The sequence below is a fragment of the Lichenostomus cassidix genome, unplaced genomic scaffold (assembly GCF_008360975.1).
Source record: "Lichenostomus cassidix isolate B80296 unplaced genomic scaffold, HeHo_3.0 HiC_scaffold_40, whole genome shotgun sequence".
Taxonomy (NCBI): domain Eukaryota; kingdom Metazoa; phylum Chordata; class Aves; order Passeriformes; family Meliphagidae; genus Lichenostomus; species Lichenostomus cassidix.
Window position 1 is genome coordinate 2,220,670 of NW_028147459.1, and position 13,945 is coordinate 2,234,614.

Sequence of the window (13,945 nt, forward strand, 5' to 3'; positions counted from 1 at the left end):
AGGGGGAAATGTGGGGTGAGATGTGGGGCAGGTGAGGGGAGAATGTGGGGCAGGTGAGGGGTGGGATAAGGAGTGAGATGTGGGGCAGGTGAAGGGGAAATGTGGGGCAGAAGAGGGGCAGGTGAGGGGTGGGATGTGGAGCAGGTGAGAGGGGAGATGTGGGGCAGGTGAGGGGCAGGTGAAGGGTGAGATGTGGGGTGAGATGTGGGGGAAATGTGGGGGGAGATGTGGGGCAGGTGAAGAGTGGGATATGGGGCAGGTGAGAGGGGAGATGTGGGGCAGGTGTGGGGCAGATGAAGGGTGCAATATGGGACAGGTGTGCGGCAGGTGTGGGGTGGAATATGGGACAAGTTTAGGACAAGTGTGGGGGAAATGTGGGGCAGGAGAGGAAGGAAATGTGGGGCAGCAGAAGGAAATGTGGGGCAGGTTTGGGATGGAATATGGGACGGGTTTAGGACAGGTCAGTTAGTGTAACCACACAGCCTCAGCCCCAAATCCCCCAAATCCCCTCTAACTTCCCCCAAATCCCCTCTAACTTCCCCCAAATCCCCCAAATCCCCTCTAACTTCCCCCAAATCCCTCTAACTTCCCCAAAATCCCCTCTAACTTCCCCCAAATCCCCTCTAACTTCCCCCAAATCCCCTCTAACTTCCCCCAAATCCCCTCTCTAACTTCCCCAAATCCCCTCTAACTTCCCCCAAATCCCCTCTAACTTCCCAAATCCCCTCTAACTTCCCCCAAATCCCTCTAACTTCCCCCCAAATCCCCCAAATCCTCTAACTTCCCCAAATCCCCTCTTAAACCCCTCTAACTTCCCCCAAACCCCTCTAATTTCCCCAAACCCCCCAAAAACCCCATAAAACTCCCTGTGCCCCCTGACCACACCATACCTCCTGCAGGTGCTTCTGCCAGCAGTGTAAAAGTCAATGTAACCACAAACCCCAAACCCCAATTCCCCTAAATCTCCTCCAGGACTCCCCAAACCCCTCTGACATCCCCTAAACACCCCAAATCCCCTCTAAAGCCCCCCAAAAGTGCCCCTCATGCCCTAAGCACATGATACCAGGCAGAGTTGACACTGTAGTCAATGTGGAAGTCGCTGTAGCTACAAACCCCCAGTCCCAAATCCCCCCCAAACTCCTCTAACACCCCAAAAATCCCCCAAAAACCCCCCAAAATTGCCCCTCGTACCCTAAGCACATCATACCAGGCTGAGGTGCTGCTGCAGTCGATGTGGAAGTTCCTGTAGCCACAAACCCCAAACCCCAATCCCCCCAAACCCTCTCTGACTTCCCCAAACCACCCCAAATCCCCTCTAACTTCCCCAAATCCTCCAAACCCCCCAAAACCCCCATTGTGCTTCCCTTGCATCCTGACCACGCAATACCTCTCTCAGTTACTGCTCCCATCAGTGTAAAAGTCAATGTAGCCACAAACCCCAAACGCCAAATCCCCTAAATCCCCTCTAACTTCCCCCAAACCACCCCAAATACCCCAAAAATTGCCCTTCATACCCTGAGCACGTGGTACCAGGCAGAGATGCCTCCACAGTCTACGTGGAAATTGCTGGAGCTCCACATCCCCAGCCCCAAATCCCCTAAATTCCCCAAATGCCTCCCAAACCCCCTCTAACTTCCCCCAAACCACCCCAAATGCCCCCCAAACCACCCCAAATCCCCCCAAAATCTCCCCTCCTACCCTGAGCATGTGGCACCAGGCAGAGGTGCCCCCGCAGTCAATGTGGAACTCGCTGTAGCCACAAACCCCCAAACCCTAAATCCCCCAAACCTCCTCTAACTCCCCCAACCCACCCCAAATCCCCCAAATCCCCCAGGTACTCCTGAGCACGTGGCACCAGGCAGAGGTGCCCCCGCAGGCGATGTGGAAGTCACTACAGCCACAAACCCCAAACCCCAAATCCCTAAATCCCCTCTAACTTCCCCCAAAACCACCCCAAATCCCCCAGATCCCCCCAAATCCCCCTGGTACCCTGAGCACGTGGCACCAGGCAGAGATGCCCCCGCAGTCAATGTGGAAGTCCCTGCAGCCGCAAACCCCAAATCCCCTCTAACTTCCCCAAACCCTCTCTAACTTCCCCCAAACCACCCCAAATCCCCCAAAATCCCCCCAAACCCCCCAAATCCCCCAGGTACCCTGAGCACGTGGCACCAAGCAGAAGTGCCCCGCAGTCGATGTGGAAGTTGCTGTAGCTGCAAACCCCAAACCCCAAATCCCTAAATCCCTCTAACTTTCCCCAAATCCCTCTAACTCCCCAAGCCACCCCAAATCCCTCTAACTCCCCCAAACCACCCCAATCCCCCCCAAATCCCCCAGGTACCCTGAGCACGTGGCACCAGGCGGAGGTGCCGCCGCAGGCATGTGCAAGTCGCTGTAGCCACAAACCCCAGCCCCAAATCCCCTTCAAATCCCCTAACTGCCCCCAAACCACCCCAAATCCCCCAGATCCCCCCAAATCCCGCCAGTACCCTGAGCACGTGGCACCAGGCAGAGATGCCCCCGCAGGCGATGTGGAAGTCGCTGTAGCTGCAAACCCCAAACCCCAAATCCCCTCTAACTCCCCAAACCACCCCAAATCCCCCAAACCCCCTCTAACTTCCCCCAGATCCCCCCAAATCCCCCCAGGTACCCTGAGCACGTGGCACCAGGCGGAGGTTCCCCCGCAGGCGATGTGGAAGTCGCTGTAGCTGTCCCTGGCCCCCATCAGGCAGTACTTCTGCACGCTCGGTCTCTCCCGCGCCGACTCTCCCGGCCAAAGGTTCTCCACCCACGAGAGTTTGCGGACGATTCGGGGGGTTTGGACCAGGTTGGAGAGTCTGGGGGGCAAGGAGGGGAGGTCAGGGGATGGGGGGTGTTGTTGTGGGGCTGGGGGATGCTCCAGGGAGGGGAAAACCCCATAGGGAAGAGGAAAACCCCATAGGGAACACAGAAACCATAAAGGGATGAGAAAAACCCCATAGGGATGAGGAAAAAACCCCATAGGGAAGGAAAAACCCCATAGGGAACATGGAAACCCCATAGGGAAGAGGAAAACCCCATAAGGAACGTGGAAACCCCATAAGGAAAGGGAGAACCCCACAGGAAACATGGAAACCCCACAGGGAAGAGCAAAACCCCATAGGTAACATGGAAACCCCATAGGGAACACAGAAACCCCATAGGGAAAGGGAAAACTCCATAGGGAACATGGAAACCCCATAGGGAAGAGCAAAACCCCATAGGGAAGAGGAAAACCCCATAGGGAAAGGGAAAAACCCCACAGGGAACATGGAAACCCCATAGGGAAAGGGAAAAACCCCATAGGTAACATGGAAACCCCATAGGGAACACAGAAACCCCATAGGGAAGAGCAAAACCCCATAGGGAAGAGGAAAACCCCATAGGGAAAGGAAAAAACCCCATAGGGAAGAGGAAAACCCCATAGGGAAAGGGAAAAACCCCACAGGAAACATGGAAACCCCATAGGGAAAGCGAAAAACCCCATAGGGAATATGGAAACCCCATAGGGAGGAGTAAAACCCCATAGGGAAGAGTAAAACCCCATAGGGAAGAGTAAAACCCCATAGGGAAGGGGAAAACCCCACAGGGAAGGAAAAAACCCCACAGGGAACATGGAAACCCCATGGGGTGACACTGACTGTGGGGTGGGGAGTGGCTGAGGAGGAGGATTTGGGATTTTGGGATCCTTGGGATGGTGGGGAGCAGCTGTGGGTGTTACTGGGAGGGACTGGGGACGCTCTGGGGGTTACTGGGATATACTGGGAACATCACTAAGGTCACAAAACCCCACTGGGGGGTGACATCGACCCCAAAACAGGGAGATCCCAAAACAGCAGAGCTCAGAGTGACCCCAAATGAATCTCAGAGGTGCTCTGGAAGGCACTGGGCTATACTGGGCCATACTGGGGAGCACTGGGAGGGACTGGGAACATCACCAAGGTCACAGGGGGGTGACATTGACCCCAAAACAGGGAGATCCCAAAACAATGGAGCTCAGAGTGACCCCAAAGGAGTCCTGGGGATGCTGTGGGTGTTACTGGGCAGCACTGGGATGAACTGGGAGGGACTGGGGACACTCCAAGGGTTACTGGGACATACTGGGAACATCACTAAGGTCACAGGAAGGTGACATTGACCCCAAAACAGGGAAATCCCAAAACAGCAGAGCTCAAAGTGACCCCAAAGGAGTCCCAGAGGTGCTCTGGAAGGCACTGGGCTATACTGGGACATACTGGGAGGGACTGGGGACACTCCAAGGGTTACTGGGACATACTGGGAACACCACCAAGGTCACAGGAAGGTGACATCGACCCCAAAACAGGGAGATCCCAAAGCAGGGGAGCTCAATGTGACCCCAAAGGAGTCCCAGAGGTGCTGTAGGTGCTACTGGGCAGCACTGGGATGAACTGGGGGATACTGGGAGGGACTGGAGACACTCCAAGGGTTACTGGGAACATCACTGATGTCACAAGACTCCACTGGGGGGGTGACATTGACCCCAAAACAGGGAAATTCCAAAACAGCAGAGCTCAGAGTGACCCCAAATGAATCTGGGAGGTGCTCTGGAAGGTACTGGGCCATACTGGGCCATACGGGGTGGGACTGGGGGATACTGGGAGGGACTGGGGACACTCCAAGGGTTACTGGGACATACTGGGAACATCATCAAGGTCACAAAGGGGTGACATTGACCCCAAAACAGGGAGATCCCAAAGCAGAGAAGCTCAATGTGACCCCAAATGAATCCCAAAGGTGCTCTGGAAGGCACTGGGCCATACTGGGCCATACTGGGAGGCACTGGGAGGCACTGGGAGAACTCACCGCGTGTCAGAGAACTCCAGGCTGGTGACATTGAGCACCCTCTCCCGCCGGGGTGACCCCAAATAGGCCACGAAGTCCCCGAGGCGCATGCGGAGCTCAGCCTGCCGCCCCACGTCCACCACAGCGATCACCTTCTCTGCCCCTGGGGACCCCAAAAACCGGGCTGAGACCCACCTGGGACCCCAAAAACTGGGCTGAGACCCCCCTGGGACCCCAAAACCCACCCCGAGTGCCCCAGAACCTGCAGAGCCCCAAAAAACCCCAATGATTTACTGAAATCCTATTAATTTTCTGAAATCCTGTTGATTTCCTGAAATCCCCCTGTGCACCCCAAAAGCTGGGCTGAGACCCCCCTGGGACCCCAAAATCCAACCTGAGTACCCCAAAATCTGCAGGGGGCTGAGGTCACCCAACAGAGCCCCCAAATCCCCTAAAATATCACTAATTTTCTGAAATCCCATTAATTCGCTGAAATCCCACTAATTTCCCGAAATCCCCCTGTGCACCCCAAAAGCTGTGGTGAGACCCCCCCTGGGACCCCAAAATCCAACCTGAGTACCCCAAAATCTGCAGGGGGCTGAGGTCACCCAACAGAGCCCCTAAAATCCCCAAAAAACCCCATTGATTTACCAAAATCCTATTAATTTTCTGAAATCCCATTAATTTCCCAAAATCCCCCTGGGGACCCCAAAAGCTGGGCTGAGACCCCCCTGGGACCCCAAAATCCACCCCGAGTACCCCAGAACCTGCAGGGGGGTGGGGATGAGCCCCAGAGCCCCCAAAATCCCCCAAAAACCCCACTGATTTGCCCAAAACCGACCCCAAACCCCCCAACCTGACCCCAAAAGCCCCCAGACTCACCCCAAATCCCCCCAAACCCCCTCACATGGTAGAGAATATTATTAGAAAAGTGAGAAATAGAAACATATATATATATATATGTTAACTTAAAAACACATCTACAAATACAGAATACAGAAAATTATGGGGTCCTGGGGACCCCAAACCGACCCCAAACCCCCCAAGCTGACCCCAAAAGCCCCCAGACTCACCCCAAAGCCCCCAAACCCTCTCATGTGCTACACAATACCATTACACCAGTAGGAAATAAAGGTATATAAATGTAAACACTAATTTAAAGATACAGGTGTAGAATACAGAGCATTGTGGGGTCCTGGGGACCCCAAACCGACCCCAAACCCCCAAACGACCCCAGACGCCCCCAGACTCACCCCAAAGCCCCCCAAACCCTCTCACATGGTACAGAATGTCATTAGAAGAGTGGGAAATAGAGCCATATATATATAGATGTTAACTTAAAAGTATATTTATAAATATAGAATATAGAGGATTATGGGGTTCTGGAGACCCCAAAAGCGACCCCAAACCCCCCCAAGCTGACCCCAAAAGCCCCCAGACTCACCCCAAAGCCCCCCAAACCCCCTCACATGGTACAGGATGTCATTAGAAAAGTGGGAAATAGAACTATGTATATATAGATGTTAACCTAAAAGTGTACTTATAAATATAGAATATAAATTATTATGGGGTTCTGGAGACCCCAAAAGCGACCCCAAAGCCCCCAGCCCGACCCCAAAGCCCCCCAGACTCACCCACGTGGTGCACAACGTTATTACAAAAGTGGGAAATACAAATATACATATATAGACGTTAACCCAAAAATACATCTACAAATACTGAATATAGAGGATTATGGGGTCCTGGAGACCCCAAAAGCGACCCCAAACCCCCCAAACTGACCCCAAAGCCCCCCAGACTCACCCACGTGGTGCAGGACGTCGCGGGGGGTGAAGGAGGGGGGCGGCAGGGTCATGCCCAGCCCCTCCTGCCGCGACACCAGGATGGGGACACTGAAACTGTTCTCCTCCAGGTACTCCACCGTCAGCTGCGCTCCCGTGGGCCTCAGCAGCACCTCGTCAGCACTGCGGGGTGTTCAGGGGGGGTGAGACCCACAGGGACAGCCCAGGGACCCCAAAAAATTCATAGAGACCCCAAAAAACCCACATGAACCCCATAATCCCTGTAGGACACCCCAAACTCCCTATAGGAAACCCCAAATCCTGACTATTCGTTGAGCCTCAGCAGCACCTCGTCAGCACTGGGAGGTGCAGGGGGGGTGTGAGACCCCCAGGGACAGCCCAGGGACCCCAAAAAATCCATAGGGATCCCCCAGAACCCATAGGGACCCCACAATCCCTATAGGAAACCCCAAACTCCCTATAGGAAACCCCAAACCCTGACTATTCACTGAGCCTCAGCAGCACCTCGTCAGCACTGCAGGGAGCAGGGGCGGGTGAGACCCCCAGGGACACCCATAGGGACCCCCAGGGACCCCCCAGAACCCCCCAAAACCCAGAGGGACCCCAAAAAACCCATAGGGATCCCATAAAACCCATGGGAAATCCTAATCCCTATAGGAAACCCTGACTATTTGCTGAGCCTCAGCAGCACTTTGTCAGCACTGCGGGGAGCAGGGGGGGGTGAGAGACCCCCAGGGACACCCACAGGGACCCCCAAAACCCAGAGGGATCCCATAAAACCCAGAGGGATCCTACAAAACCCATAGGGAGCCCACAATCCTTATAGGAAACCCCAAACTCCCTATAGGAAACCCCAAATCCTGATTATCCATTGGGCCTCAGCAGCACCTTGTCAGCCCTGCGGGAAGCAGGGGGAGGTGAGACCCCTAGGGACACCCCAGGGACCCCAAAACCCAGAGGGATCCCAAAAAACCCATAGGGATCCCAAAAAACCCATAGGGACCCTATAAAACCCATAGGGACCCCACAATCCCTATAGAAAACCCCAAATCCTGACTATTCGCTGGGCCTCAGCAGCACCTCGTCAGCACTGCAGGGTGTTCAGAGCGGGTGAGACCCCCAGGGACAGCCCAAGGACCCCCAAAAACCAGAGGGATCCCATAAAACCCAGAGGGACCCTACAAAACCCATAGGGAACCTACAGTCCCAATAGAAACCCCAAACTCTATTTGCTGAGCCTCAGCAGCACCTCGTCAGCACTGGGGGGTGCAGAGGGGGTGAGACCCCCAGGGACACTCACAGGGACCCCAAAAATTCATAGAGACCCCAAAAAACCCATAGTGACCTCCTAATCCCTATAGGAACTCCCAACCCCACTAGGCCTCAGCAGGACTTTGTCCACTCTGGGGGCACAGGGGGTGTGAGACCCCCAGGAGTGACCAGTGACCTCCTGGGACCTCCCAGGACACCCCCAGGGACCCCCAGGGACCCCCAACCGATGGACTGAGCAACAGCTGGACTGAGCAACAGCTGGAACTGACCAACAGCAGGAGAGAACCCACAGCTGGAACTGACCAACAGCTGGACTGACCAACAGCTGGACTGACCAACAGCTGGACCTGACCAACAGCTGGAACTGACCAACAGCTGGACTGACCAACAGCTGGACCTGACCCTGACCTGGACTGACCCCACACCTGGACTGACCAACAGCTGGGATTGACCAACAGCTGGGATTGACCCTGACCTGGACTGACCAACAGCTGGAACTGACCCTGACCGGGACTGAGCAACAGCTGGAACTGACCCTGACCGGGACTGAGCAACAGCTGGGATTGACCCCGAGCTGGACTGACCAACAGCTGGCACTGACCAACAGCTGGGATTGCCCCTCACCTGGACTGAACCTCACCTGGACAAAAGGCTCTCCTAGACAGACCAACAGCTGGAACTAAGCCTCACCTGGACAAAGGGCTCACCTGGACTGAGCCTCACTCGGACTGACCAACAGCTGGAGTGACCACCAGCTGGACAAGGGGCTCACCTGGACTGACCAACACCTGGAACTGGCCCCACAGCTGGACTGACCCACACCTGGACTGACCCACAACTGGGACTGACCCACAGCTGGACTGACCAACACCTGGGACTGACCCTGACCTGGGACTGACCAACAGCTGGACTGACCCACACCTGGGACTGACCCCACACCTAAGACTGACCCACACCTGGACTGACCCACACCTGGACTGACCCCACACCTGGACAGCCCCACAGCTGGACTGACCCACAGCTGGACTGACCCACACCTGGACAGACCCACACCTGGGACTGACCAACAGCTGGACTGACCCAGACCTGGACTGACCCCACACCTGGACAGACCCCACACCTGGACTGACCCCACACCTGGGACTGACCAACAGCTGGACTGACCCACACCTGGACTGACCCCACACCTGGACAGACCCCACACCTGGACTGACCCCACACCTGGACTGACCCCACACCTGGGACTGACCAACAGCTGGACTGACCCACACCTGGACAGCCCCACAGCCGGACAGACCCACACCTGGACTGACCCCACACCTGGACTGCCCCACACCCGGACAGCCCCGCCCCTCACCTGGGGAAGGTGCGGCCGCGCAGCTCCCGGATGAACTGGGCACTGCCTGTCCTGGCCGGACGGCCTGGGTCCTGCTCCGGGGCCTTGGCTGGAGCTCGGCGCCGCTTCACTGCCGGACAGAGGGACATGGGGACGTGGGTGAGGACATGGGGACAGGGGGACAGAGGGATGTGGGTGGGGACACGGGGACAGGGGGACACGGGGACAGGGGGACACGGGGACAGGGGTACACAGGTGGATCCATGGGGAAAGAGGGACATGGGGACACAGGTGGATCCATGGGGACAGAGGAGCATGGGTGGGGACATAGGGATAGAGGGACACGGGGACACAGGGACTCAGAGGGACATGGGGGCACAGGTGGATCCATGGGGACATGGGAACCCAAGGACCCTCAGGGAATGGAGCAACCCACGTGGCCACGGGTGGATCCAGAGAAACCCACAGAACCCCAAACCATATGGATCCACAGCCCAAATTCCCCCAAATCCCCCCAAATTCCCCCAAATTCTCCCCAAATCAAACAGACCCACAGGGCCCTGCAGGGCTATGGGTTTCTGTGGAGCCACACAGAGCTGGGGAACCCACAAACACGGGGAATCACATCAAATAAACCCACAGGGATCCATGTGGATATGAGTTTCCCACAAAAACCTGGGGGAACCATGAACTCATGGAGCTACAGGAACCCATAAATGCAGAGAGCCACGGGAATCCCACACAGATCCCACACGGATCCAGTAACACAGAGACCTACATGGATCCCACATGGACCTACATGGATCCACATGGACCTACATGGATCCACATGGATCCCACATGGATCCACATGGATCTAGTAACACATGGATCCCACATGGATCCCACATGAATCCCACATGGACCTACACGGACCCCACATGAATCCCACATGAATCCCACATGGATCCCACATGAATCCCACATGGATCCCACATGGATCCCACATGGATCCTACATGGATCTAGTAACACATGGACCTACATGAATCCCACATGGATCCACATGGATCTAGTAACACATGGATCCACATGGATCCCACATGGACCTACATGGATCCCACATGGATCCCACATGGATCTAGTAACACATGGACCTACATGAATCCCACATGGATCCACATGAATCCCACATGGATCCACATGGATCCCACATGGACCTACATGGATCCACGTGAATCCCACGTGGATCCCACACGGATCCAGTAACACATGGGCCTACATGTATCCCACATGAATCCCACATGGATCCTACATGGATCTAGTAACACATGGACCTACATGAATCCCACATGAATCCAGTAACACATGAACCCATATGGACTCACAAAAATCCACACAGATCTCACAGACCCATGCAGATCTCACACAGATCCAGTAACACATGGACCCACATGAATCCCACATGGATATCTCATGGACCTACATGGATTCAGTAACACGTTAACCCGTATGGACTCACAAGAATCCACACAGATCCATGCAGATCCCACACGGATCCAGTAACACGTGGACCCACATGGATCCACACAGATCTACATGGATCCACATGAATCCCCCAAGGATCCCACAGAAGCCCACATGGATCCCACATGGATCCCACATGGATCCAATAACATGTGAACCCACATGGACTCACAAGAACCCACACAGATCCCATAGATCCATGCAGATCCCACAAGGATCCAGTAACACATGGACCCACATGGATCCACACATGAATTCCACACAGATCCACGTGGATCTCACATAGATCCAGTAACATGTGGACCTACATGGATCCACACAGATCTACATGAAGCCCACAAGGATCCCACACAAGCCCACATGGATCCACACAGACCCCATCGATATCCACGTGAACCCCACAAGGATCCCATATGGATCTATATGAATCCCACAAGGATCCCACACAGACCCCACAGGGATCCACATGAATCCCACAAGGATCCCACACAAGCCCACATGGACCCACACAGATCCCACACGGATCCACGTGAATCCCACAGGATTCAATCCCACATGGACCCACGTGGATTTACAAGGATCTCACCAAGATCCACGTGAATCCCACAAGAATCCCATACAAACCCACATGGACCCACACAGACCCCACAGGGATCCACGTGAATCCCACAAGGATCCCATATGGACCCACATGAATCCCATACAGATCCCACATAGACCCACATGGATGCCAGAGCATCCACACCCATCCCCCCCTCCCAGTCCCTCCCAGTCCCTCCCAGTCCCTCCCAGCATCCCCTCTGATGGAGACCCCTCCTCCCAGTCCCTCCCAGTTCCTCCCAGTTCACTCACTGACGGAAGGTCCCCTCAGCACGGCGCACTGGGGACAGTGGTACAGGTCGATCTCGGCCGCCGCCTCCTCCTCCACCCCCACGCAGCTGTGGGACATCCCAGTGACTCCCAGTGCCTCCCAGTAACCCCCAGTGCCTCCCAGTGCCTCCCCAGTGACCCCCAGTGGCTCCCCAGTAACCCCCATTGCCTCCCAGTGGCTCCCAGTAACCCCCAGTGCCTCCCCAGCACACCCCACAGCCCCAGCACAGAGCTCTCTTTGCATCTCCCAGTCCTTTCCATGCTTTCCCAGCAACCCCAAGTCCCTCGCAGTCCATCCCAGTACCCCCCACACTCTTCCCAGTACCCCCCCAGACCTTCCCCATCCTATCCCAGTATCCCCCAAGTCCTTCCCAATCCTTCCCAGTACTCCCCAGACCATCCCAGTACTCCCCAGTCCTTCCCAGTACCCCCCAAGTCTCTCCCAGTACCCTCTAAGTCCTTCCCAGACCCTCCCAAATCATTCCCAGTATCCCCCAAGTCCTTCCCAGTCCCTCCCAGTACCCCCCAGACCATCCCAATATGCCCCAGTCCCTCCCAGTACCCCCAGACTTCTCCCAGTGCCTCCCAGACCTCTCCCAGTCCCTTCCAGTGCCCCCCAACCCTCTCCCAGTCCCCCCCAGTCCCCCAGACCTCTCCCAGTCGCTCTCAGTCCCTCCCAGCCCTCTCCCAGTCCCCTCCAGTCCCTCCCAGCCCTCTCCCAGTGCCCCCAGTGCCCCACCTGCCATGGAACCAGTCCTGGCAGCCGTCGCACTCGATCATGAAGCGGGTGACATCGTAGGGCAGGCGGCACAGGCAGTACACGGGCACCGAGGCCATGGCCGGGACCCCCGGGGGGACCCCCGAACCCTACAGAGCCCCCCCGCCCCGGGACATCCGCCCGCTGCCCTGCGGACCCCCAAAAACCCCAGAAAACACCCCAAAAAATGACCCCTGAGGTGCTCTGGAGAGGACTCCCTAAAAAGACCCCAAATCCCCCCAAAAACACCCCCAAAAACGACCCCTGAGGTGCTCCGGAGAGGACTCCTAAAAAGACCCCAAATCCCCAAAAACCCCAAAAATGACCCCTGAGGTGCTCCAGAGAGGACTCCCAAGAAGACCCCAAATCCCCCCAAAACACCCCCAAAAGCGCTGCTCCCCCAAAACCCAAAAACGACCCCTGAGGTGCTCTGGAGAGGACTCCCAAAAGACCCCAAATCCCCTCAAAAGCGCTCCCCAAAAAATCTACCTCTACGGACCCCCCAGAACACCCCCCGCCCAAAAAAAACCCCAAAAAGTTACCCCTCAGCTAAAAGCTAAATTACTCTCTCCCTAAAAAGACCCCAAAGCCCCAAAATGCGGCCTGTGAGGGGAAAATGGGGATCTTGGGGGGAATTGGGGGGCAGAACCCCCCAAAAAAGAATCTAGAGGGGATGGAGATACCCTAGAAGGGTTTTCAGGGATTTGGGATCCCCCTGGAGTGTTTATGAGGGGCTAGGAGCCCCAAAAGGGTCTGGAGGGGTTGGGGGATTCCTCCAAGGGTCACTAGGGTGCTGGGACCCCCGACTGAGGGTCTAGAGAGCCTAAAAACCCCAAAAAAAGAGTCCTGAGGGTTCTCCCCGCTCTGCCGGGTTTGGGGTCACCCCCTGAGGGGTCTGCGGGCTGTGGGGACCCCAAAAAGGGCGGCAGGGCCCGGGGGTCCCTCAGAGCGCCTGGGGGGTCCCGGCTCCCCCCTCCCTCGGCGCTGTGGGGTCTCCGAGATCCCCCAAACCCCCCGAAAGCTCTCGGGACCCCCCAAGACCCCCGCAAAGCCGGCGGGACCCCCCTGAGGCCTGCGGGACGCCGCGAGGCCTGCGCCTCCCGCACCGCCACCTCCCGACTAGGCCGCAGCCCTCCCCGGCCAGGCCCGGCGCTTCTCTCGGCCGCTCCTCCGCCGCCGCCCGCTCGCCGCCGCCTCTCCCGGCTCGGACCCGGTGCCTCCGCCGCCGCCGCGGCCTCTGCGCGCTCCGGCCGCCCGGGAAAGTTTTATTCAAACGCGGAAACGGGGAGGGAGAGGGCGGGGCTCGGGCGCCATTTTGGCCGCGTCGCGCCGCCATCTTGGGAAGGGCTCGGGCGCCATTTTGGGAAGGACCAAACGCCCTCATTGGGTGTGAGGAGGCGCGGCCGCCATCTTGGGAGTGGCGGCGCCATCGCCCTATGGAGTGAGGCGACCCGGCCGCCATTTTGAGTGTGGCGAGCCGGCCGCCATCTTGAATGTGGCGACCCGGCCGCCATTTTGAGAGTGGCGCGCACCAGCCACGCTTGGATTTTCTTCAATTTTTAGTATTTTTCTCTTTTTTTTCTTT

General features: G+C 56.6%; 1 protein-coding gene across 3 annotated transcripts in view; it reads right to left on the reverse strand.

Annotated features, from left to right (window-relative positions):
• PHF8 (PHD finger protein 8) overlaps window positions 1-13,945 on the reverse strand; it is a 60,059-nt gene that overhangs the window by 26,000 nt on the left and 20,114 nt on the right. For 2 of the 3 annotated variants that reach the window (XM_085046327.1, XM_085046324.1), the window contains exons 1-6: window positions 12,343-12,614; window positions 11,586-11,671; window positions 9,250-9,358; window positions 6,622-6,782; window positions 4,840-4,981; window positions 2,648-2,834 (exon numbers count right to left, since the gene is read on the reverse strand). In XM_085046327.1, coding sequence (XP_084902453.1) covers window positions 2,648-2,834; window positions 4,840-4,981; window positions 6,622-6,782; window positions 9,250-9,358; window positions 11,586-11,671; window positions 12,343-12,440 — 783 coding nt within the window. In that variant the 5' untranslated portion in view covers window positions 12,441-12,614. Of the gene's footprint in view, window positions 1-2,647; window positions 2,835-4,839; window positions 4,982-6,621; window positions 6,783-9,249; window positions 9,359-11,585; window positions 11,672-12,342; window positions 12,615-13,945 lie in introns of those variants that run through there. The other variant, XM_085046326.1, reaches the window with a different exon arrangement.